Source organism: Hyposmocoma kahamanoa, unplaced genomic scaffold, assembly GCF_003589595.1.
Source record: "Hyposmocoma kahamanoa isolate Upper Pololo Valley unplaced genomic scaffold, ASM358959v1 192, whole genome shotgun sequence".
In the NCBI taxonomy this organism is placed as follows: domain Eukaryota; kingdom Metazoa; phylum Arthropoda; class Insecta; order Lepidoptera; family Cosmopterigidae; genus Hyposmocoma; species Hyposmocoma kahamanoa.
The window spans coordinates 856,333-881,315 of NW_020653719.1; the positions used below are offsets into that span (position 1 = coordinate 856,333).

General features: G+C 35.1%; 2 protein-coding genes across 5 annotated transcripts in view; one reads left to right on the forward strand and one right to left on the reverse strand.

The window, feature by feature from the left end:
* The window catches only part of LOC113226515 (dolichyl-diphosphooligosaccharide--protein glycosyltransferase subunit STT3B), a 30,020-nt gene extending 16,697 nt beyond the window's left edge, over positions 1–13,323 (reverse strand). The window contains exons 1-4 of one of the 4 annotated variants that reach the window (XM_026459161.1): positions 13,046–13,323; positions 12,743–12,961; positions 12,572–12,664; positions 11,494–11,678 (exon numbers count right to left, since the gene is read on the reverse strand). In XM_026459161.1, the coding sequence (XP_026314946.1) occupies positions 11,494–11,678; positions 12,572–12,664; positions 12,743–12,961; positions 13,046–13,227 (679 nt within the window). In that variant the 5' untranslated portion in view covers positions 13,228–13,323. Of the gene's footprint in view, positions 1–11,493; positions 11,693–12,420; positions 12,665–12,742; positions 12,962–13,045 lie in introns of all 4 variants that reach the window. The other 3 variants (XM_026459160.1, XM_026459158.1, XM_026459159.1) reach the window with 3 other exon arrangements.
* A 442-nt stretch (positions 13,324–13,765) lies between these two features.
* Positions 13,766–24,983, forward strand: part of LOC113226520 (BTB/POZ domain-containing protein KCTD3) — a 28,338-nt gene continuing 17,120 nt past the window's right edge. Inside the window, exons 1-6 of the mRNA XM_026459168.1 lie at positions 13,766–13,827; positions 15,952–16,265; positions 17,985–18,150; positions 18,706–18,782; positions 20,057–20,150; positions 22,592–22,812. Coding sequence (XP_026314953.1) covers positions 13,781–13,827; positions 15,952–16,265; positions 17,985–18,150; positions 18,706–18,782; positions 20,057–20,150; positions 22,592–22,812 — 919 coding nt within the window. The 5' untranslated portion in view covers positions 13,766–13,780. The remainder of the gene's footprint in view (positions 13,828–15,951; positions 16,266–17,984; positions 18,151–18,705; positions 18,783–20,056; positions 20,151–22,591; positions 22,813–24,983) is intronic.

The following is a 24,983-nucleotide window of genomic DNA, read 5'->3' on the forward strand; positions in this document are numbered from 1 at the left end:
TATTTGGTTTTGCCGTCGAAGAAGGTTCACAACCTTCGGGAAACGCGTGAAGTTCCCAACTCGTATGGGCTCAGCGTGGCGAACTAAAGCCTAAACCAGCCTTTCTCAAAGTGGGCGATAACGCCCCCTTGTGAGCGCTGCAGGCCTAAAGGGGGGCGGTAAGAGACCCAGAAAAAATGGGGGCGTTGTGTAGAGGCTTAGGGGGAGATTTGTAATTTCATCTAGGAAGACTCTTAGGGTCGTATTCTAGAACTCTACTCAATGCTCAAGTTAGGATTTGAGTATGGTTTAAAGCACTTGATATCGCTCAAGTCCCTGCTATTAGGGTCGTATTTCCAGTGCTTGTGTTGCCCGTGCAATCCTGACTTGAGCATTGAATAGAGTTCTAGAATACGACCCTTAGACACCGACTGACCTCTCGACTGTCGACTACAACTTGTGAACATCAACTAATATTAATTAAGAGATTGCTCAAAGTAACTCGGTTCGATATTTCTGTCCGTGTAGTTCATATATCTGTCCTGTTTTATTGAATAAATAAAATAAAAATCACGTCAATCGGTCGCTCCGTTTCGAAACGAAAGTAGGCACAAACAAACAAACGAATAAAAAGGCAACAGACACGGTTTCGCATTTTAATACTTATTAGTATTCCTAGATAGTTAATTTTCGTAGATAATAGACCGCGGGCAATCATGTTTTAAAAAAATTTTGTTAAATAACCCGATTTGTGCCTTCCTGTATCAATCGGCTGGTTCATAGAATACTTGTTCTTACTTGTTGAGTACGATTGAGCGTCGAATGAGATAAACGAGTTTATGCATGTTTGTCTTATTTCTGTCGGTGCGTGCTGCTTATGCAATCCTATATAAACAATTTATTTTATTTTATTAGTTATTTTATTTTCATTTGCGGTTTCGCGCGTAATAGATAAGCAGTACTTAAGTTCAACACTTACTTACGTATTTCTCAAAACAATGTTGGAAGTAAAAAATAAGAAACGGCAATACTGTGCGGAATATATTAAATTCGGATTCATTGAAAATCCCACAAACCAATCGTCGCCTTTGTGCCTTTTATGTCTAAAAACATTTTCGAATGAAGCAATGAAGCCTTCAAGACTGCAAGATCATTTGAATAAAATGCTTCCAGATAAGAAAGACCAGAATGTAGCATATTTTCAAGACCTAAAGAAGAAGCATAATACTCAGCCAAGTAAGTGTAGCAAAACTCTTTTCGGCGGCTGCTAAGCAAGAAGAAGCACCTTGTAGGCCGGCAGGGTGAGGGCGACTGATGATGCGTTGTTTTCACGCTGCACCAGTTGTCCTTGCGTCTGGACTCCGTTTCATTTAACATCAGGTGGGACGGAGTCATCTGTCGAGCTTAGTATATAAAAAAAAAAAAAGATGACGACGGACTTCGAGCTTCGTGCAATATCTCTTTGTTAATTGCTCAAAAAGACAAACCACACAACATCGGGGAAGACTTAATTTTGCCAGCAATAAAGGAAGTAATAACTACTGTGCTTCATAAACCGGCCGCAGATATTATCCGAAAAATTCCTTTGAGTAATAATTCAGTGCAAAGACGTATTGATGAAATGGCTGAAAACAAAGAATCATTGTGGATCATTTGAGGACTAATCAATTCTCAATTTAGCTCGATGAGTCCACTTTACCAACTAATGAAGCATTGTTGCGGTCTTACGTGAGGTTTATTAAAGATGAGGAAATATGTGAAGAACTATTGTTTGCTAGAAATTTAGAAACCAATACAAAAGGCGAAACCATATTCAATAAATTGGAAAAATTTTGTTATGAGAAAGAGGTTGAAAAATATTACATCAGTTGCTATGGATGGCGCTCCGGCTATGACAGGGTACCATAAAGGCTTCATAGCGTACTTAAAAAATAAACTTCCTGATTTCCTTGCTGTACATTGCGTTATTCATAGACAACATTTGGTTGCTAGAAATTTAAGTGAACGACTATTTGAATCACTGCAATATGTCATCAAAGCAGTCAATAAAATCCGTAACAGCTCTTTGAATGATAGATTATTTCATCAGCTTTGTGTTACTAATGACGAAGATTTCAACCGTTTGTTGTTTCATACTGAAGTTCATTGGCTATCAAGAGGCAATTGTCTGACTCGATTTTACAACCTGTTTGACTCTGTGATAGAGATCTTGGAAACTAAAGACACAGGATTGCGCAACAAGCTCATTACATCAAAGAATGATATAGCTTACATGATAGACCTGTGTAAATTGTTCAACGACATGAGTCTCCAACTGCAAGGCGATGAACTAAATTTAATTAAAACAAAAAATGTCGTTCCTGCTTTCGCAGCCAAACTGTTTCTAAACAAAAAGAATATGGGCAGACGTGAGTTTCACAATTTTCTGAATTTATCAGTATCCTGCAGTAACGACGACTTGTTTGCCTACTGCCAACATTTGGAAAACCTCCACATTGACTTCACCGAATGATACCAGGACATTTTGAACGTGGAAATACCAGACTGGGTGTTGGATCCGTTTTCAAATGTGAACACAGCAATATCACCTCAGCTGGAACAAGAACTTCTAGCATTGACAACGAACGAGGAAATAAAAACCAAGTTCAAAAATGGCTACCAAGAATTTTGGCTACAAAAACCGATCCCGCAATTGTACCCTGGATTGTGGTCAATCGTTCAACGATTCTTGATAGCATTCCCATCGTCATATTTGTGTGAACGTGGTTTTAGTGCTGTGACAACGCTGCTTATTAAAAAGAGAAATCGTTTGCGTGTTACCGAATGTGGTGACTTGCGGCTTTTCTTGAGTAAATTGGAACCTGATATCAACAAACTTATTAAACAGCATGAGATTCATCCTTCACATTCGTTTTTATATTAGAATCGATTATGTTTGTTTTATTTTGAATAAAAGATACTCTGTCTGAATACTAACAAGATGCGTTTCAATAATCATTCTCATTGGCAGAGTTAACTTGAGACCTGAGCGCCGTTGTGTACTATGTACTGCGCTCAGGTCTCAAGTTAACTCTTGCGGGTTATAGTAAAAGTCTCGTTTAGAATGAATGTTTAATCTCCGTTAATATAGCTCACAATAATTAATTTGAAATTATAGTGGTTTTTAAGTAGGTGAAAAAATGGGGGCGCTAAAAAATAATTTATTCTCAAAGTGGGCAGTAAACACCCGAGAAGAGACCCGTACCCAGCAGTGGGACGTATAAATGGGGTGTTGCATTGTATTTGATTATCACACAAACGAGGCGCACCCCATAGTACTATTAACGTAATAACGTGAATCTATATTGCAAACGATGTTTTATAAAGTGTTTGTTACGAAAGGTACAAAATTGACGAAGATGTTAGGAAAATAACAAGTTACTAGGATACAAAGCATGCAATCTTCTTAACAACTACTACATACACTCAAATTTGAACTGGAAGTCACATATACAAACTCTATGTCAAAAACTTGGAAGTGCTGCATACGCACTGAGGAAACTGCGTCCTCTTGTCTCCAATGTGGTATTGAGGCAGACGTATTATGCGTATTTTCATTCGTTGATGTCTTATGGCATCACACTGTGGGGTAATTCAACTGAGTCGATTAGGGTATTTATTCTTCAAAAACGTGCACTAAGAACAATAGTAGGCATAAAAAAGGGTCAGACCTGCAGAAACCTTTTTAAGAAATACAATATAATGACCATGTACTCACAATATATTTATGATATAATAGTTTATGCGCGTCAAAATTTGGCTACTTATGAGCGACGTACGGGCGGAGGCCGAGCGTTACGAAACGCGGGAACACTAAAATCCGTTGCCCACCGTACCGAACTTGCAACTAGAAATCCGCGGGTAATAGGTCCCCGATTCTACGAACATCTACCCACAGACCTGAAAAGTGTTAGAAACGATGCAACGTTTTGTACCCGACTAAAAAACCTTTTATTGGATATTGAATTGTACAGTGTCGATGAGTTTCTTTTGAAACAATTTTAATTTTATTTTATTCGACAAGCAGTAGTTATACTACTTTATTTTATATTCATTATTATTATTATAATTTTATTACTGACGATCATAGTTATCCCTTGACATTGTATTTCCAATTGTAATATTGTGACATTGATAACATGAAATAAACGATTCTATTCTATTCTATTCTACATTACATTACATACATTTTTGTATATAAATAATATTATAGCCCTGCCCTCGATACTACTCCTGTCCCGCATTCTATCTTAGCGAAAAGGGGGTGACTGAAAGCCAGCGCTGCGGTCCTAAACAGGAGCAGCACCAGCTGAGACACCTCCTTTCGCCTCCTGTTAATATAATAATCATAATTTCAAATTTCAAAAATATTTATAGTATCTTCAGTGTAGTTGTTTTTTTAAGGCTTTTTATATATTTTTTTTTTGTTTATTTTGGAGGCAATAAAGCGAGATTTTATTACTATTTATTATTAGTGTATACAAATAGTTACACGGTTGCTAGCAACAATTGTCTTCGTAAACTCATATAAGTTACAATGTATACAAGACGTCACGTTTACCTGCTGAAAACTATCGGTTGCACTAAAAATTAATTAGTATTTAAGTTACGACGACGAAGTAAGTCCTTAGGCTTGTAAACTTGCTTTTATGTAAACAAAAAACTTATTCAATTACCATAATATGAACAACAGTACAATTGATTGTTAAATCAATCTTTTTGGCTGTGTTTATTTTTTGTATGTTACGCGATAATTTGTGAACCGATTGGGATGATTCTTTTTTGTTTGAAAGAGGGTACCTGAGCAGCGGCCCCATTTAAATTTTACGAAAACATTCCATATCCAAGGATGGCAAACTAGGACATGAATCCAGTTTCGCGCACTTTCCGGTAACCGATTTCAATAAAACTTGACAAATAGATGGAATCCACGAACTTTTGAGGTCGGTTTTTTTAGTACTCTGTGCTAAGATTATGTATACTTTAAAAAAGGCAGATTCTTTGTACTGTACCGCTAACACGGCATACATATTCCTATTACCTCCGATTACAAAACAATAGGCAGGTGGAGCATACGCAACAAACGAAATAAAGCCGCTTTTCATTTGTTGTGTGCATGACAACTAGGAAGGGTACATGCGCATTTGTGTGCGTATAAGATGCCAGATGCAGCGAAAATACTCCCGCATTTTTTTTCTGTTGTTTTCTATAATAATAATAATAACGCACACACTCAACATAGCCCCGCACTAGGGAAACCCTGTGTCGAGGGTGCCATGGACACACACATAGACAACCACAAATTACACACAAACTCACGAGAGAAATAAATGTAGGCCAAACAAATATTTCTTCCGGCCCGGGAATCGAACCTGGGACTTCTGCGTGGTAGTCCGGTATGGTAGCCGTTCGGCCACGGAGGTAGTTAAATAGTAATGTTACAAACTGGAAATGTTATTTTGCAATATAGGTACTTAGTATTAGGATACCCAACAAATTATATGCAATATGAGTTAATATTTACCATACATAATATCTTAATAACCTTTATTTTGTACACAATTTTTATAATACTACCGTTTCGCGTCTATACATCGAGCATTCGTTTCTAATTCTGATATGTAGCGCAATCTCACCATCAAATACTTTTCTATAATTTTTTTTTATTAACTTTGTAATCAATTCCATAGCATTGACGATTATCTTCTAACTTGACAAAAATTGTTTGGTTCCCAACGAAATTCTTTAGAACTTGCAAAGTCAATACATTATAATCATTTTTTTTATTTCATTGACACGTTTTCTTACAAATTCACTCTGTTATGACATTTGCACACAACAATGAAAGTTCTCTGTATCTAGGTACAGGGCTAAAATTTTAGCTGTTTTTGAACATTTTCTGCTATGTAGTTACATTATGGCGTTTAGACATTGGTTTGAGAACAATTTAGGTAAATCTGAATTACCTAAAAAAACAATTTTGGACCGCTGTAATAGGACCATTCTGTGTATGCATGCATTATTTAATTTCTATATAAAAGCTTAGAATAATAACGCATAGAAACCTAGCCCGCACACGCTAAGTGAGGCAAGTTAAAGGTTTCCCAACGGGCTCCCAGGAGCGCGCGAGCTGTTAGTGTTCAAGGTCAAATTGCACCGCGAACAGCTCCAAAATTTTTTGCTAAAAATGACGAAATGTGTGGTAAATGGGTGTAAAAATAGAACAGACAAACATAAAACAGACACTAACATCACATTCCACAAGTAAGTAATACGTTTCAACTCATATTTTTATGTAATTATTCACTAAAACAGACAAAAAATTTCGCGGCAACAAGATACGAAAGTGTTGCAAAGTATCGAATTTTTTTTCTCCTCATTTTGCTACTCTGTATCAAAATAATTATATTACGTAAATTTTAGCGGTGCCTGTAATTTCGATTTATTTGCGCATCTTGAACTAATATTTACTTGAATAAACATTAAATGTTTTCGTTAACTCCTGTAAGTGATTGGGACACTTAATTATTTTATAATACTTTTAACGGCTCTGGGTTCATGCTTTATTGAATAATTATTTATTTTAATTTTATATATTTTTTTTAATTTTAAAAATAATTTTTATATTTGTTTCTACTATAATGTTGGCACCACCAGTACAACTTTGATAGCTTATTTTATATCTTTATTTTCGTAACTCAAGCGAAATATTTTATATTGAAATATTTTATTTTCTTAAATGGGGAGCATTCTTAAGCGATTTTTTAATCTATTTTAACAGTTATTTTCTTTAATGTTTGCTTATGGCATTTTCGGTTTTAGGTTTCGAATATGGCACTTATTTCTAATTCCAAGATGGCGGGCGCGATTTTTCGCATAATGGCAAGTTGGGTATCGTTTTCGAGATGTTTGGGAATGTTCAATACAAATATGGCATTCATTTCTAAATCCAAGATGGCAAACACGACAGTTCAAACAAAAGCAATATTCGTAATGAGCACCCCCAAATACCTCGAAAACGGTACCCAACTTGCCATTATTTGAAAAATCGTGCCCGCCATCTTGGATTTACAAATAGTGCCATATTCACATTGAGCATCCCCAAATACCTCGAAAATGATACCCACATAGCATTTTTTTGAAAAAATCGTGCCCGCCATGTTGGATTTAGAAATGAGTGCCATATTCGCAATGAGCACCCCCAAGTACCTCGAAAATGATACTCATATTGCATTTATTTGAAAACTCGTGTCCGCCATCTTGGATTTAGAAATGAGTGCCATATTCGTAATGAGCATCCCCAAATACCTCGAAAAAATACCCATACAGCATATTTTGAAAAATCGTGTCCGCCATCTTGGATTTACAAATAAGTGCTATATTCGTTTTTCATCGACAAAACCGAGCATATCTGCAGGCACCTGATCGACAATGTCGGGCAAATCTGTAGGCACCTTTAACTTAATGATGAGTTAAGCAAGATACAATTTCCCCACTTTTGAGGGAAATGTTATTCCATGGCATCATTATTTGTATATTTGTGTGCGTGCCGACGAGCGTAGTTACAAGTTGCTTACGCCTACATGAATTTGGTTTTTGCCTCACTTGTGACAGTTCGTTTGATATGAAACTATCATTCTATGCGTTATTATTCTAAGTATAAAAGTATAAATTATTCGATGCTCCTATCGCGCATATTTATCTAATTTAAGGAAACTCATTTCGATATAAACTTGCAACACATACTAATTAGTTTATGTCGAGATTTTGTTCCGAGTGAAACTCAAAAAATATCGGGTAAATAAATTACAAAATAGTTAAATTATAGTTCCCTGTGAAACGACATTACATCTTTTTTTTTGTTTTTGGGAACAACTTTTACAACGTATAAAAACACAAAACGGCATTTTTAACCGACTTCAAAAAAGGAGGTTCTCAATTCGACTGTATGTTCTTTTTTTTGTATGTATGTTACGCGATAACTCCGGTATTTGTGAACCGATTTTCATGATTCTTTTTTTGTTGGAAAGGGGGTACTTCCATAGTGGTCCCATTTAGTTTTGAAAAAAAACATTCACCTTTAAGGGTAGCTGTTCACGCATGAGATTCATTTTTTATAAATAACGCCTAACTTTTTATTCTAATTTAGGAGTAATTATTTTAATGGTTGATTTTGCTATATTTCCAATTCAAGGCGTTTTTCTCTCAATATACTTTGAGTAGTGAGAACCGATTATTATTATCTCCAGTGTCAAGTGCTATATGTATAATGGCGAACTAGGAGATATTTCAATAAAACTTAGCAAACAGACGTAATTCCACGTACTTTTGAGGTCGGTCTTTTTTAGTACTCTGTACTGAGATTATTACACATAAAATAACTAATCATTCGTGATATGCAAACAGTGCGACGCTGTGCTTAGTACTGACGCGAGATTGTAATCGCTTTTGAATTGTATTTGCTTTGATGGCTTCACTTTCGTGTTCGGCGCGCTCCAACATTGTAACTAACTCTATAATAACAATTGTTACTACAAAACAATGTTTACATACCGATCAACATAACAAAACAATCGGGATTACGTTATTGAACGTTTGTCCTAAATACGAATGTGGTGTAAAGACATTGTAGATTAATTATTGATTTACTGGTTATGAAAAACATTTGCTATTCGCACGATCGGCAATACGGGCAGACAATGCCGTATTTCACCTAAATTATATTATTATTTATATAAAGATCGAATAAACACAAATATCGGGCCAGGGGTGCATTCCCGTTCTCCGTCCAAAACAATAACTGTCAAGTAAGTAATACTCGACCAAACTAAGGGTCATATTCCAGAACTCTACTCAATGCTCAAGTCAAGATTTGAATATGGTTTAAAGCACTCGAAATCATACTCAAGTCCCTCCCATTAGGGTCGTATTTCCAGAAAAGACGCATGATGCGAATGAAGCTTCATAGTAGTAATTATTTTTTGATTTGTTCGAGTTTTACTTATTGGACAGTAATTGTTTCGTACGGTAGTCGGACGGAGGAAAGGAATAGACCCCTAGCACCCGTTTGACAGACCAGTTGTATGATAACGACCGCGATCGATCGGCTCAAAAAGTGCCCTATTCATCTGTTGCCTTATCTTAAAAAAAATTGTAGGCGCAGCATATGAAAATGAGAAAGACATGTATGTTGCAGATGAATTTGTCAAAATCTACATTAACGAATAACACAAAATCGAGCACGCCCTGAGTGGGAATAATTAATTAAACATAACTTCAACGTTACATAAATGTTTTAAAAAATAATTGAACAAGTATAAAAGGTAGTTAAGTAGCAGTAGACTCCTCGTGAAAGAGTTTGTCCAGGGAAGTATGTACTGCCACCTTACATATTTTTATCGTTAAAAGTAATATGAGCATTACTGTGTTCCGATTTTAAAGGGTAGGGGTGCTGGTGAAATTACACGTTCGTGGAACTTCTCAATTTATGTCTCAAGGTGACAGACACAGTGGCAATGCCCCTCAGGTCTTTGCGAATTAAATTTCTGAGTAGCACTACAACTGTTATGTACAGGCGTGTCGCTTACCACCAGGCACACGGCTTGTTCGTCCCGTCATTTGGTACCATAAAAAAGTTGCTACATTCATTCTCTCATCGCTTGCAACACGCGCGTCAAATTTCAGAACAATGTGCGCTTTTGTATTTACGAATAACATAATCTGTTTGTTCGACAAACAATGGTAACGTTTCGAAAATTGCTTTCTGCGTTTTTAAGATTTTTATCTTAGAAACGAAGAAACGTGTTATCAACAGAACTTTGTTTCTTTTAAGAACATAGGTCTGATCATAAGTGACATTTGAGATTGTGTAAATAATCTATTTTATTCAGAGTGTAAATATCTATTGGCGTGGTTGTCTGTATTATTAATTTGTGTTTGTTGTGTGTCCACACTTACTAAACATTACTAACAAAAAGCACATAGCAATCATGCCGTTAACTATTTTATGTATCTATAATTGTATCTTATTTATTGACTACAAAAATACAAGATTTATAATACGACGATATATACGATGTAATTATAAAATAATAATGAGTAGTGAAATCAATTAAATTCTATGTTTCATTCTTCAAAATTAATTTAATAATAACCTGTTCTCTCTAATATTGTATTACTTAGTATATAACATAAAATGTTGATTAAGGCTTAATTTTAAATTGATTTGCTGTTACATAATAATATTTAAACAATCAATTTATCAATTTGTTATTTTGTATTTCACTACGTACTAAATCAATGCGGAAGACACTCTTAATATCATCTTTGTGTTATAGAGTCTTATCAATTTAAGCATGGACATAAGTGTGGCAAAATATTGTGTATAGCTTTGTGATAGTAATTCCTGTAAGATACACATGATGTGATAAATACGCGGAGTTTAGATTTTTCTTTAAAAAAAATACATATATGTTATACCAATACTTTTAACAATTGTAATTATACAGCCCAGGGATTTTTTTATATATTAGCAAGTGATGGGACGAACAAGTCGTGCGCCTGGTGGTAAGCGACACGCCTGTCCATAATAGTTGCAGTGCTACTCAGAGCCTGCAAGGACAAAGATCAGAGGAACACTGCCATTGCGCCTGTCATCCTGAAACATAAGTTGAGAGGTCCCATGTGCCTGTAATTTCACCAGCCCCTTACCCTTCCCCTTTAACCCGTACCCTTCGAAACCAGAACGCAATAATGCTCACATTACTGCTTGGCGGTTTGAATAGATCCCTTTTTAGCAGTGAATTTTAAAAAATTCGAAAAAAATACATAATGTATACATTTCATTAATGGTTCCAATGATGGTGGGATCTTTGGAGAATAATACTCACAAATCACACATGCTTTTAATCAAAAATTTTATGGACTGGATCTATTTGTAGGATCTAAGTATACTTTTGAAAGGAAATTTGAAACAGTACTACCTGAAAAAATATTTGAAAAAAACTGAAATTTAAATTTGAATACAGTGGGGTGTATCATTTGCAGAATTGGTTTAGTATTCTTGTTTCGAGTCTATATATTTATTAACATTCTTTTTTAATTCACGCTTTTTTGTAGATCAGGATTGCACACTGCACATCGCTTTGTTTTTTTTTCTTTTTTTTTTGCTATACATATTATAATAGGCGGTATGTGTTTGTTTTTTTTTTTGAGGTGTTAGTTTTACCTTACTTTTGCCATAAGTTAAATATTTCTTAATGAAAATATGGACAACTGTAATTGGTGGTAACTAGCTTTAACTAAAAATATTCAATAGAAATCGTGATTAATAGATGTTGTTGCTCCGAATAAAAAAAAACCAGGTGTACAGTTTTTTTAAATTAAAGCATACTTTACATCAGCATTCATAGAAGCTAGCGCATACAATAGGTAACCATGAACTATGGAAGAATGATTGTTATATAAACAACTTACCAGAAGCAGCCATATGCTCACTAGTCCGAATTGGTTGGAATCCAACAAATGGAATCTGCATCGAACACAGCAGTCCGATGATGTAAAAGATGGTGTAGCTGACAAACAATCTTTGAGAGAACCGGCCCATGATAAGCAGCACAAATACATGCAGGGGGATCAGGTTGATTATAAATACGTAGCCACCCCATGCTGACACCTAAGAACCAGAAAAATGAATAATTGTAACTTTTAAATGGAATGAAAATATTCCAATACTGTACTATTATTGTTCAATAACAGGAAAAAATGTTAATCAATGGTAATATATTGACATCCCACCAAACAAACATTGTGATTGTTACACATAGGAAATGAAACAATTTTTTACACCTGAATCTCGTTTTTTTTTTTTTTTTTTCAAACAAACCAACCTTTACAGGTCCCATGGTGATCATGGTAATCACATACCATGACCATGGGAAAAAATTTCATTTCCTAGTACACATTTATGCAGTGGGGCCATTGATAGATATATTGATAGATATTCTGTACACATACGAAGTCCTACAGGGGAGTAAGCACATATAGATAGTAATGGTTTAAATTATAAAATATTGGTATTTTTGTATTTTATAGAATTCTCAAAAACTTAAATCTTCTTGAATGCACCAAAATCAATATTTGTAAGAAACTTGTGATTAAAAATTACAAATTTAAGGATTACAAATAGTATGTGGTCTATTGTAATGATTATGATAACACCAAAGCAAAAGTATTATACAGTATAATGCAGTTCTCATTTAAACTCTTAAGTGCAATTTTAATTGTGAGAAGGGAAATAAATCTTACATTTTGCTAGGTACCTCATAAAGATTAAGAATTTGATAGGTACATATAAATGTTGCAGTATAATTTCAAATAAAAATGACAATAATTGAATCTTACCATGTAAAAGTAGGACAGTGCAGTACAGACAGACCAGAAAATTGATCCAGTTTTCACACTCTTTAGCCACAAATAGTAGGTGAATTGCAAAGCAAAGATGGCTATGCCCTCATTGTCATAACTGCCAGCTACGGAGCGGCTGCTGTAGCCAGGAATTATTGCTATGAAGCAAGCTGCAAATAGACCAGCTCCACGAGACCATAGCTCAGACGTCAGTAGGTAGGTTGCTATGGCTGTTAAACCACTAAAAGGAAAAAATTACCATTTAGTTCAAGAAACCAAGACTGTGCAATGTAGCTGTAGCTAGGAGGCAGTATCCCACCTGAATACAGGAGCCAGGAACACACAAATATCTCTGATATGGATAGGAATGTTCAAGGCATGCAGAACCCAATGTATAGTCCCTGATGTAATCATAAGTCCAGGGTAAACGGTGCCCCCGACTATACGCCCCAGCGGGTACCATGCTCGTTCGTCGAACCAGTTCAAGAAGTTGTAAAACCCATGCTCCACCATATAAGCGGTACTCCGGTAGTTGAACCTGAAACATGTCCGAGGTTAAACTAATACATGATGACGTTACCAAAATGGTCAGAGGATTCTGATAAGAAGTATTATCACTTACCACGGATCAAACTCGTGAATAATGCTCTCGAAACGTATAACAGCGAAAAGCCGGGATGCGAAACCGGCCAACCAAGCCAATGACAACACGGTCACTGTGATCAGCGTGCTAAAGCCGGTCATGTTATTGAACATCGTCTTTGTGGGACTGCTCCCCGGCTTCCCAACTGCGGCAGCCGGCATCTTTGAGTTGGATTATATTAACGGCTAGTCTAAATTTTCACGAAATATGTATTTTCATACATCAGTTCCAACAATTCGATTTTACAAAAATTGACTTTTATGAATAAGTGACGGACACGTCTCTCATAAAAATCAGTTGCCAGAATTAAAAAAATAATAGTTGCATTCATCGTGAAACATGTGAAATGACAACTGGAAAAATCTGATTCTTTTCTGTTTTTATTTTGTACTAATCAAACTATCTTTTGACTTTGGGTACCGGCATTTCAACAACATTTAGATCATGCAACAAAGCACATTGTTTTTAGGTCACTGTTAAACGCTATTGTTTGGCGATTTGGTGATAAACTGTAATATGTCGTCCTTCTGTTGCTGAAACATTTTACCTCATGCAACACTGATATGTTCTTGACAGCTGTTGTTGACGTTTGCAGGTACTACTTGGGATATTTGCTATCGGATTGTGCTGGTTTCAGAATTTAAATAAATTCGATTGTATATATTAAAACTCCTTTAATAATACATGTTTAACAAAATTATTATTTAATAACAAATGTCCAATTATCAAGAAATCGTTAATTTAAACATAGGAGGAACTAGGTAAGTAAGACACTGGAAAAAGACGTGATATATTTACTATTTTTCAATCTTTACACGGTATCGTAAACTTTTGGTCTTTAGTTGCATCGTGTCTTAAAATGAGATGGTGTTGAGCTTAGTACCACGCCTCTTAAACGGTTCAAAATGATTGTTGTATATAGCTATGATGTACAGTTCGATGCTCTATTTATCAAATTGTTACGGACGTTTATTCAGTTTCAAGCAAATAATTGGATCTTTTATAGCAGTTCAGAAGACACAGTAAATTAAATTTCTGTCCTAAAAAAATTGTTTTCTAATTGGAAATAATTTTTAACATGAACATTTCCTTATCGCAATATTATTTACCTTAAAAATATGCGACCACCTTACAATAAGTGATTTAATGTATGAATCCAAGTTAAACTTAGATAAGTTAATTTTTTACCTTAAGATTTTATTAAACTTTAGCATACTTTTAGATCCTTTCAGATGTTTTTTTTCTTATCTTTTTGCCAACATGCAATCAGTTTTATGTGAAACCTTAAGCAGTTCATGTTTTAATATATTTTTGTATGTTGGGCATACTCTTCCCACGCTGGGTTGCCGTTATGTGGATAAGTATTCAGTTCTGTTAATTGAATCCCAAATGTGTTTACCCTTCCATCTTCTCGTCCGTGGTGGTACACACAATGCTTAGTACGAGTGGCTATTCTTTCTTTATAGGACTTAGTTAGCTTAGTTATTTCCTCAATAATTGTAGGCATTTTAAAATATTTGTGGATCTTATCTATTTTAGTGAACCATGGAACATTTGTAAATTACTTAAGAATATTGTTTCGGTATTTTTGCAGAATGTCAATGTTTGACTAACTAGCAGTTTCCTCAAGCTCGATACCATAGGTTCAAATTGGTTTCAGAACTGCCTTGTAGATAATTAGTTTGTTTTCTAGAGATACTTTAGATCTTCTACCCAGTAGCCACTCCAAGTACCTGATTCTGTAATTGAGTTTATCACGTTTCTTTTGGATGTGGGTCTTCCATGTTAGTTTCTGATCAATGTATAACCCAAGGTACTTTACTACTTTGTTATGTGGGAGAGTTTCTAGGCCTAACTTTACTGGAGGACAATCTTCTTGTCTCAAGGTAAAGGTGACATGTTTGGGTTTTACTGCTCTTGTCTTGATCCGCCAGGATGACATCTACGCATATACCTTATCTAGGTGCGTTTGTAATTTTCGTGACGCTTCGTCAGGTTTGGTATCAGAGCTTAAAACTGCTGTGTCATCAGCAAATGTGGCTGTCATTACATTGTCAGACTCAGGTACATGTGATGAATATATGAGGTACAGAGTTGGCCCCACAACGGAACCTTGCGGAACTCCTCCTTGTATCTCCTAGAAATTTGATATCGCGTCGTTTATTTTGACATAGAATATGCGAGAAAATCGCATATATATTATACTTCTGAAAGTACCTCCTTACGGAACTACTTTCAGAAGTATAACATTTGATATGGCTTGACATAGTCTTGAATAAAAAAAAAAAGAAAAAAAAAAGAATACAATATCCAACCAATAAATTCAAATTGATAAAGTAAATTTAATCTACAAAGTTATTTAAATCAATGAAAATAATTAGATAAGAGTAATAAATCTATACTTCAGGGAAGAAAGAGCTAAAAAAGCTAAACTACAAAGTTTACAAGACAAGTATTTATAAACATTTTGGTTATACATACATACATACATTTTACTATACTATGTTTATGTAAAATAGCAAAAGTAAGCTTCTACTTGGAAGAGTTTGATAATTTAATTTCGTAACTACTACTTTAAGGTCACATTTGTTTATAGAAGCGCTGCAGTGGCGTGGCAGCGCGCGTGTCACGACAGTGGCGCTGCAACTGCACTTCTAAATATTACATGAGATATTGTATGAAAATTAGTAATGGTGCCACAGTAGCGCTTGTATAGGCGCCTCATTTGAAGGCGCCCTAAATACCTTTCGTCCTTAAGTTTCAAAATATGCTAGAGAATTACAATAATAACAAGGCTTCAAACTCTGTACTCTCAACACTGTGTGAATGCGAGTAACAATAACTCAATGTTAAATAGAATATAACCATTAATTTGTGTTTTATAGATTCGCTACATCCTGGCATACTTTGACATGGGTACCAGACACATTCTTCACAGCACTATTAAGTGGCAGGATACCCACAGTCAGAGATGAAACTGGAGCCATATTCATTGACAGAGATCCAAACTTATTTGGCCTTATCCTCAACTTCCTCAGGACAAGAGATATAGACCTTAATAACGTAAATATAAGAGCGTTGAGACATGAATGTGATTACTTCGGCATCACTCCACTGAGTAGGAGATTGGCGCTTTGTGATGAGATGAATCATTCTTCATGTGGGGATGTGCTGTTTTATGGATATCTGCCTCCACAATGTAAGTTGTTTTATTTTTAAATTAGTTGTACTTCTTGATTTAGGATTACCTTATATTGGTTATATTTTTCTCTAAAATAATACTGCTCTGCACTATTAACAGTTCTTCTGTCCATAGTGACCCTCTCTGTAGTATGTACAGCATTTCCTTAATGGCTGAGAAAAAGTATGTTACTCTTATTGAAATGGAGTATTTAGTATTTTAAAATAACAGAATAATTAGAGTAAATAGAGCATAATTTAAATGAGTTATAAATAAAGGCCTATTGTATGTATGTACCATTTCCTTACAAATCTATAATTTGTTTTCCAAATTGCATTGTTAACAGTGATTTAACTACATTGTCTAAATTAAATAAATGGTACAAATTTTTTACTCTAACTTATATTTTTCAAATTTATATCACAGTTACTTGTAAACCTAGTGACCGAAAGTAAATATTATCTTTGCGTGGTAAAACAATCATAGTCCCATTATAAATGTGCCATATTATCAAACAGTAAGTGATGGATATTAATTAAAAAAAACACATTATAAAGTCACTGTGAACAAGGTGGATTTATAAATGTGTTGATAACTATAAAAAGTTTGACAACTGTATCAATTTAATGTAATAGACGATTCTCGTCTTTTCATGTATGTAGTTTGTTCGACGTTATCAAAAACGGTCTAAATTTTAAATCAATTCATAGAGTATGGCTGCAAAAAAATAAAATTCTTCATGGTTACATCAGTTTGGCAATCTAAATTTTACATACTGAAATCGTAAAATTTGAGATTACACGTAAAAGATAAATTTATGTCAAACATACCCATTGTGAGTTTGTAATGTTCATGGATTTTTCTTCTATGTAAATAATAAATAATATCAGATTTATTATAAAATGGAAGAATTAATATTAAGGTCTGAATACTTAATATACTTAATATACTAAATACTTAAGGAAAACTATAAATAATTGTTTACATAAATACCATTTTCCTCAATGTAATTTGTTTTATATACAGGATGTAGCTGTAGTTGATTAAAGAAAACCATTTTTTTTCTCAATCCATATGATATGAACAACAGCTGGGTACGGGTCTTATCTGAGAGTGGTTTAGTGCGCGTCCAAAAAAAGCGCTGCAGTGTACCTCTCTGACGCTGCAGCCGCACCACTGCTAATGGTCATATAATATTTACAAGCGCAGTTGCAGCGCCACTGTCGCTGTCGTGACACGCGCGCACAAAGAATAGAATAATACAGGAATGAAACGCACGCGTCATTTTTGCAGTCACAATTAGTGAACTAGAGATGCATTAGGGCACCTTGTGAAAGAGTTTGTCGAGGGAAGTACTGCCACCAACCAGTAATGCAACCATTATTGTGTATCGATTTGAAAGATAAGGGGGCTGGTTAAATTAGAATTAGATCCCAGGCACATGGAACTTGTCAATTTATGTCTCAGGGCGACGAGCGCAGTGACTGTACCCTTCAGACTGTTATTCTACAATATTATCATGAAATATTATTTAATATTTGAGTGTGATATCCTGAAATATTATTTAATATATTCAAATACTTAAATAACAAAAATTGCCACCGAAATCAGGTAGACAAAACTAACGTAAATATAACCCGGCCACGAATTTTGTATAACCTAATACAAATTTAAATGATCTGGTTTTAAGTATAAGTATTTCGATAATGGTTTAAAAAAGAAATGAAAACATTTCAGTAAACGCTCAACTGCCAAACAACGGTAATGGAAGAAACGGCAACAGTTGTTCACGAAAGAACTCCACGGCGTCAAACACAGATACTTCAGCCAATAGAACACATTCTAGAAATTCATCTTTGGACCTTCGTACAGTTGGCAGGATACCATCTCAGGATCAGTTGAGGTATAAACATACACATGTGCACCCATGAGTGGTTTTAAATGCAGCCAATGACACTCATCTTTACCCCCAAATGAACTTGCGTTTTTAAAAAACAAATGTGTCACACAAATTTATTTGTCTCACACATTTATTTTATAATATCAGTGGCGCTAGCACGATAGGGCGCTAACGCCAGAACGACAAAAAGTGCGAGATACTGCTATTCTCGCATATAGATCTCGCACTTTATGTCGTATTCGCGCAAGTCGCCCCTTGTCATGCTAGCCCTACTAGTTCCCTGTAATATATGCATAAGAATGACGAATTTAACTTCTGAGTCAACTTCTCCAGATGATCCAGACTAGAACCGTTTTAGTAAGTTGGTTCCCTAATTTTTTCCTACCTGTAGGGCTAGCACGATAAGGCACGACTTGCGCGAGAGCGACATAAAGCGCGAGGTCTCAATACGAGAATAGCAGTATCTCGCGCAAGTCGAGCCCGTTTTTGCTACGCCTACTGGAGTCGACCTCGTGACCTCGACACACAAAGCACTAACCGCCAATGGCTTGTTTTCAGTCGATGTGGTAGAGGCCACTCTAGAGCAGCCTCTCTCGGAAATACGGACTGCCATAAAGTGCTGCGACCCCCTGAAAGTATGTTCAAATTTAAACTTTATTTTATTATTTTAAGATTGATACTTTAATTTCAGCAATTTTTATTACCATACTAAAATAATGTTTTATTTTTATTTGTATGTTATTAAAATTACTTAACCCTGATGTCCACTTGCATTAAAATAAAGGACTTTTAAACCAATGCTTGCAATGGAAAAGACACTTAATACGTTGTGCCAAGAGTGTCTTATCAACTTAATTCGTTTAAGACATATGTAAATTTAGTAGACATACTACTAGACACTATTATACCTGTACCTTTACCATGTAGTCACTTTTATTTCAAGCGACCGCGTATAATGTTTGTATGTAAAATGTTGCTTCTTTTTAACCGACTTCAAAAAAGGAGGAGGTTCTCAATTCGACTGTATGCTTTTTGTTTGTATGTTTCGCGAAAACACAAAATTTGTGAACCGATTTTGATGATTCTTTTCTTGTTGGAAAGAGGGGTACCTCAGATGTGGTCCTGTGAATGTGGAATTTCAAGAAAATATTCCACCTCTAAGGCTAGGGGAGGTCGGTTTTTTTAGTACTGTTTTTGGGGACCACTAGAGGGCGCTGTACAATTGGCCATATAAAATTGTGAAATATTTACTGTCACAGTATAATCATGGTAGAGATGCTGATAGAAGATTGGCTGTCGCGTATAGACATTGGTGATATTTAGATAATATTATTAATGGCTAATTCAGGTGAGTTTTCTCCACCTTATTTCGGTGGCAGTTTTTATTATTAAGTATTGTGAAATATAAAAAAAATATTTCAGGACACTACAATCGAATAATAAGTAATACTTCATGATGATATTCTAGAATATTTAAATATTAAAGATTGCCACCGAGATTATGTAGAGAAAACTAACCTGAAATTTACGATACGCCGTTAAGTTGGGATTGTCGTATTGACACACTGCGCGTAGTGCTTGACTTGTTATTATTTCCAATGTGTCTTAATTTTTGGAATATTTGTACTTCTGCATAGGGTTTAAAGTGGTGGTGTTATATGGACTCTTTATTACATAATATCCATCGTGTAATGTACCTTTTATGCATGTACTGACAAAGTATGGTTAGCTGGGCGTCCATCCCAAAAATATAAGAAGTATTTTCTGGAACACTTAATAATTTTGCATCAAAACCAATTAAGAAAATACTAAATAGAAAATATTAAATATTACAAAAATGTATTTTCATTCCCTCACAATGCAAGGTGTACCAGGAAATTACATTATATTTTCCATTTTTATATTGCAGTCAATGCGTGGACAGACACAATGAAGGTTCAAATAATAAAAGCACATCACAATTGGATAGCAGTTGCGTATTCTCACTTTGTTACTGGATACAGGTAAAATATTGTTTTCCTTCACATAATCACTTCAAACATGCAAGCGTACTTGCTTTAATTTTACCATTTTCAAATGTGTTCACAATAGCCCCCTTACACCGTCACTCAATCGCGCGTGATCAGGAGGGTACGGGATTGCACGCGAGAATTGTGCGCGATTACCTGTTTCAGATTTTTTAAGCTGAAGTATAGCTTAAAAAATCTGTACGACCATTTATTTAACTTTTGACATATGCATGCCTCCGAAGTTCCGTAATTATGGACCTACAACCATAGAAAAAAAAATCAATACTTCCTGGTCTCTTATATTTTTAATTTTGGTGAAGCGAATTGCCCTTTATCTCCGATATTTTATCGAGACAAGAGATTATGTAACGAAGATTATTTAAGTTGATAAATTTAGGTACCTGTCTAGTAAATTATAATGAAATTAAATGACTTATAAATAATTATAATAAATTCTTATTTATGTTTATTATAATGAATCGTCGGATTTTTCTTCATATGAACGGAAATCATCACTTGAATCCTCATTAACATTAATTATTAATTGAGTACACAAATTGTCAAAAGCAACATCACGATCCCATACAGACAATATCTTCTTTTTTAAAGCCGCTCACATTCATTCATTCACTCACTTCTTTATAAATAAAATCGATTGTTATAAAAAAAATTGAATCGCAAACACATCACTAATTGATTGGAATTCGAGTTGCCAAAGGTTAAAAAATGGATGGACGTAGTATAATGGACTTTCGCGCGCGATTGTTCGTGTTCGTTTTCGTTACAACTGAAAAAGCGTGCGTATAAAGGCTGGTGCGTATAAATGAAACTGGCGCGTGTTGAAGTTCGCGATTGCGCGCGCGGCTGATGAGCGTACGCGCGCGGTCTTTCCATTTTCCTTCCAACGTCTTTGCACTCATTCGCGCAAGATTGCTGTATCACGCGCGAGTGTCTGTGTAAAGTCCGCTAATATCAATGATAATAATGGCCCTGACTACCACATATGTAGGGTTAGCACGGTAAGCGCACGACTTGCGCGAGAGCGACTTAAAGCGCGAGATACTGCTATTCTCGCGTAGATATTTTTTTCATGTTTTATGTCGCTCTCGCGCAACCGTCGTGCTAACCCTACTGGTTTGACGAGGGAATACCCTGTACTGGAGCAACAAACCAATATTCGGAAAACTATCGTAAAAAAACTCATTTTTCCCCACTTATAATTTTTATTGTATGTTATAGTAGCGTGTTGTTTGATTATCGATATTATGACATAGGAAATGAAACTATTTTTCCGGATTTAAATCACGTATATTTGTTTTTTCCAACAAACCAACGTTCTGTGTCCGTGACGGGCCCTTTCCTAACTGTAAATGATTAATATGTGCAGATGTAAATGATTTATTTGCAAAGAGCATCCCATAGTTTCTTGCTCAGTCGTTTTATTTGTCAAATGTGCCTTACGAATAAATAGTAGAGTTTGATAAATGTGACTATTTGAAGTGTTTAAATTTACTTACCTATGAAATAAAGATTATTTGAGTTTGATTTTATAATTACAGTGTGATAATAACATCAATAAAACCTTTTTTCTTAACACTAATTGTTCTCTTCCAACACCAACGTTCCCGATTAACTTGTCAATGTATCAATTCTGCCGTCCTCTAACTAAAATGCGGAGATATCGTTTTTGAGATATCTTAAAAAACCACAACCCAGTTTTAGGATATTAAAATTGTTTAATGATATTTCAGCTATGCATCGTTAGGGTAAGTTCCGATGAGTAGAACACGTTAACTCATTTTAAATATTTTTAAAAGAGAATTGTGTGCTCTATCGTTTTCTATTTAAAACAGATATTTGACCATTTGTCACTTAGCCGTTTTAGTTGACGGCAGAATTTGTATTATTTAAAAGCAATAAAATGAAATAGTTCAAATCAGGTGGTACATGATTGGTTAGTTTCATAACGTTGACACTTTATTTAGGCTAAGAACTCACGAAGTGGTTTTGCACCCTCCCGATGCGGCTGCGGGATAGCTGTTTTATTTCAATACTAACGACACCGCGGGTTTGTGTCGTCACGTATCTGCCGCGGTTGCGGAAAGAACCGTAAACGTGGCGGGAGATGATCGTAAGTCACGCAGTTATTTACGATCGATCGAGATCGTCGCCGACGAACCGACCACAGAGTGCAATGATAACCGCCCGCGCGGTCCTGCTAGTACCCCGCAGATGCTGCGGCTACCGCGAGCAACCGTCTGCGCCACTAGCATAAAACGCGTCGTGAAGTGTGCTACTAAATTTTACATATATATCTAAATTTACGGAAGGCGTGGTACAGCAATAACGGCGGGCGCGGGCGGTTACCGTTCCGTGAGTTCTTTCTTAGCTTTAGTTTCTAAAGACCTCACGCTAAATAGCCTATAACTTTTCAGATTAACAGATTCATGTGGTTGGTATGTAGTGTTTCAATCTCCTGTACAAGACTCCGTGATAGAGAGGATAGCCTTGAACGCTAAAACAAGTGGGGGTGGCGCTAACTCGAGCGGGAACAATTCATCGGGCACTGACGTCATGTTGGGTATAGCAAGTGGTCCACTGGTGCGGTTATGGGCATTTTCTACGCACAGTGAACCTATTCGAAGAACTTTAATTGGTGAGTGGCATACGTCGTTAGGAACTTACTGTTATATTTATTTAAAAGTTAGAAATTACATTTATTTATTTACCACAAATGACACCACAAAAGAAAAAAACTAAACAAAACAGAAGGAAAACACAAGTTAAACTTTCCTACGTGAAACATGAATATAATATGTATAATTACGAAACAATACCCCAAACAAAACTAATTTATTTAAATTTTAATTTAAAAAAAAATAAAAAAATGTATATTTAAAAAAAAGAATATAATAGTTATTTATTATGCAAGGCTGCAAAGTTGTAGTTTGGCGCGAGTGCTCGTATTGAAACTTGAGCAAGTGAAGGACACTAAGGATCGTATTCTAGAACTCTACTCAATGCTCAATACATATTATATTCATGTTTCACGTAGGAAAGTTTAACTTGTGGTTTCCTTCTGTGTTGTACCATAATCATAGATAAGTCAATATCGACTTGCAAATGTATGGCTTGAAAGTTAAAACTGTTTTTCATGTTTGTAATTTGTATAGTTTATTGTAATCAAAGCATGATTAATGAAAGTTTAATTAAAGTATGTCAATATTCCACTTGGGAATGTTTTATGTCATAAATATGGGAATATCCGGAAATGTCATATGAGATTTTGAAGCATTTTTAAATGCTCATGTATTACGAAAAGTGAATTTGCACAGAAAAAAATGGAATTTGAGAGGATATTAAAAAAATATAAAAAAATTGTAATCTAAATCTGGACATCCCTACGCATTTCCAATCTCAAGATTGATATTAAAAATAAATTTTAAAAGGTTTCCAAATAGTGTAAGCTGTTTTGTATTTATGCATTGGTATAGAATAAATATCAGTGATTTTGATTTAGGTGAATATTTAACACTTCCTTTTAATTTTCGAAATAAATAAAATTACTGATGTAATAGTAGTAATATTATCGATAAACATAACATCACATATCATATTAATAACACGTTTATTCGCTTAATTACGTGTAACAGAAGATGTAACAAAAGGCAGTGCCAGTACAAACATGTTTCGCATCTTAAACAATCATATATTAAACTACTACAACAATAAAAATGTCAGGAGTTACAAATTTAATTTGCCAAGAATTATTAAAATCAAGATATAATTTTACATCTTTACATCATCTTTTGCATTATCATGTAATTCAAAGTTCTATTAAAATTTTACTCTTCAAAATGGACCGAACAAACGAAAATGGTATTTGATCCAATGTTTATGTTCGGCAGTCCTATAATTTCCAACCATTCTTTCTTTCCTTTTTCATTTGTACGTAAATTACAAAAATAAAAATAATAATTATGAAAAAATAAAAACCTCGTAGTGAATTGTTTTAATAACAGAATATCGATAAAATGTCTGCTTACCAGAACAACACTATCTCTCTAATGCTATCTCTTTTGATTTACGACGGCACGCAGTAGTTAAACAAGGACAATAAAATGTTTATGTTTTCAACGTCGAAATGCATCATATACATATAACGTCTGAGTTATATACCTTTGTCAATATGACATATCCTTTGGTTTCCATCGTCTAAGGTAGTACTATATTGCCAGCCAAACTTCGAGCAGAAGACAGCCTAGTCTCACGTGTCTGCTGACTGGCTGGTATTACTAGTTCGTAAGATGAAATTACAAGGCAGTTTACAGCGTAAACTGCGTGGAAATAAGAGTTTATATTAGGCCCCCAAGACACGAAACTGAATGGTTTACTGCTGTTACTTAATGTCAAAATAACATTTGTAAATCGACATTGCCAGCCAAACTTCGGGCAGAAGACAGCCTAGAGTCACGAGACCGCTGACTGGCTGGTATTACCAGTTCATAATACGAAATTAGAAGATAGTTTACTTTACGGTGTAAACTGCGTGGAAATAAGAGCTCACATTAGGCCCCCAGCAGGCGCCTATTTTGCGTGTCAATCGAAAGATCGTATTCCAGAACTCACTCAAATAGTCACGAAGTTAATGCTCGTAGTAAAACTTGAATTTTTCCACGAACATAACCAGCCTACATTACCAGCACTGAAAAATTATTCCTGCTACAAATGCAGATAATGTAGTAGGAATGTTTGTTCCCTTTACAAAACCATTATGGCGGACCGGTAATGTACGAGGTATAGCAAATACCGCTACATAACCTACTT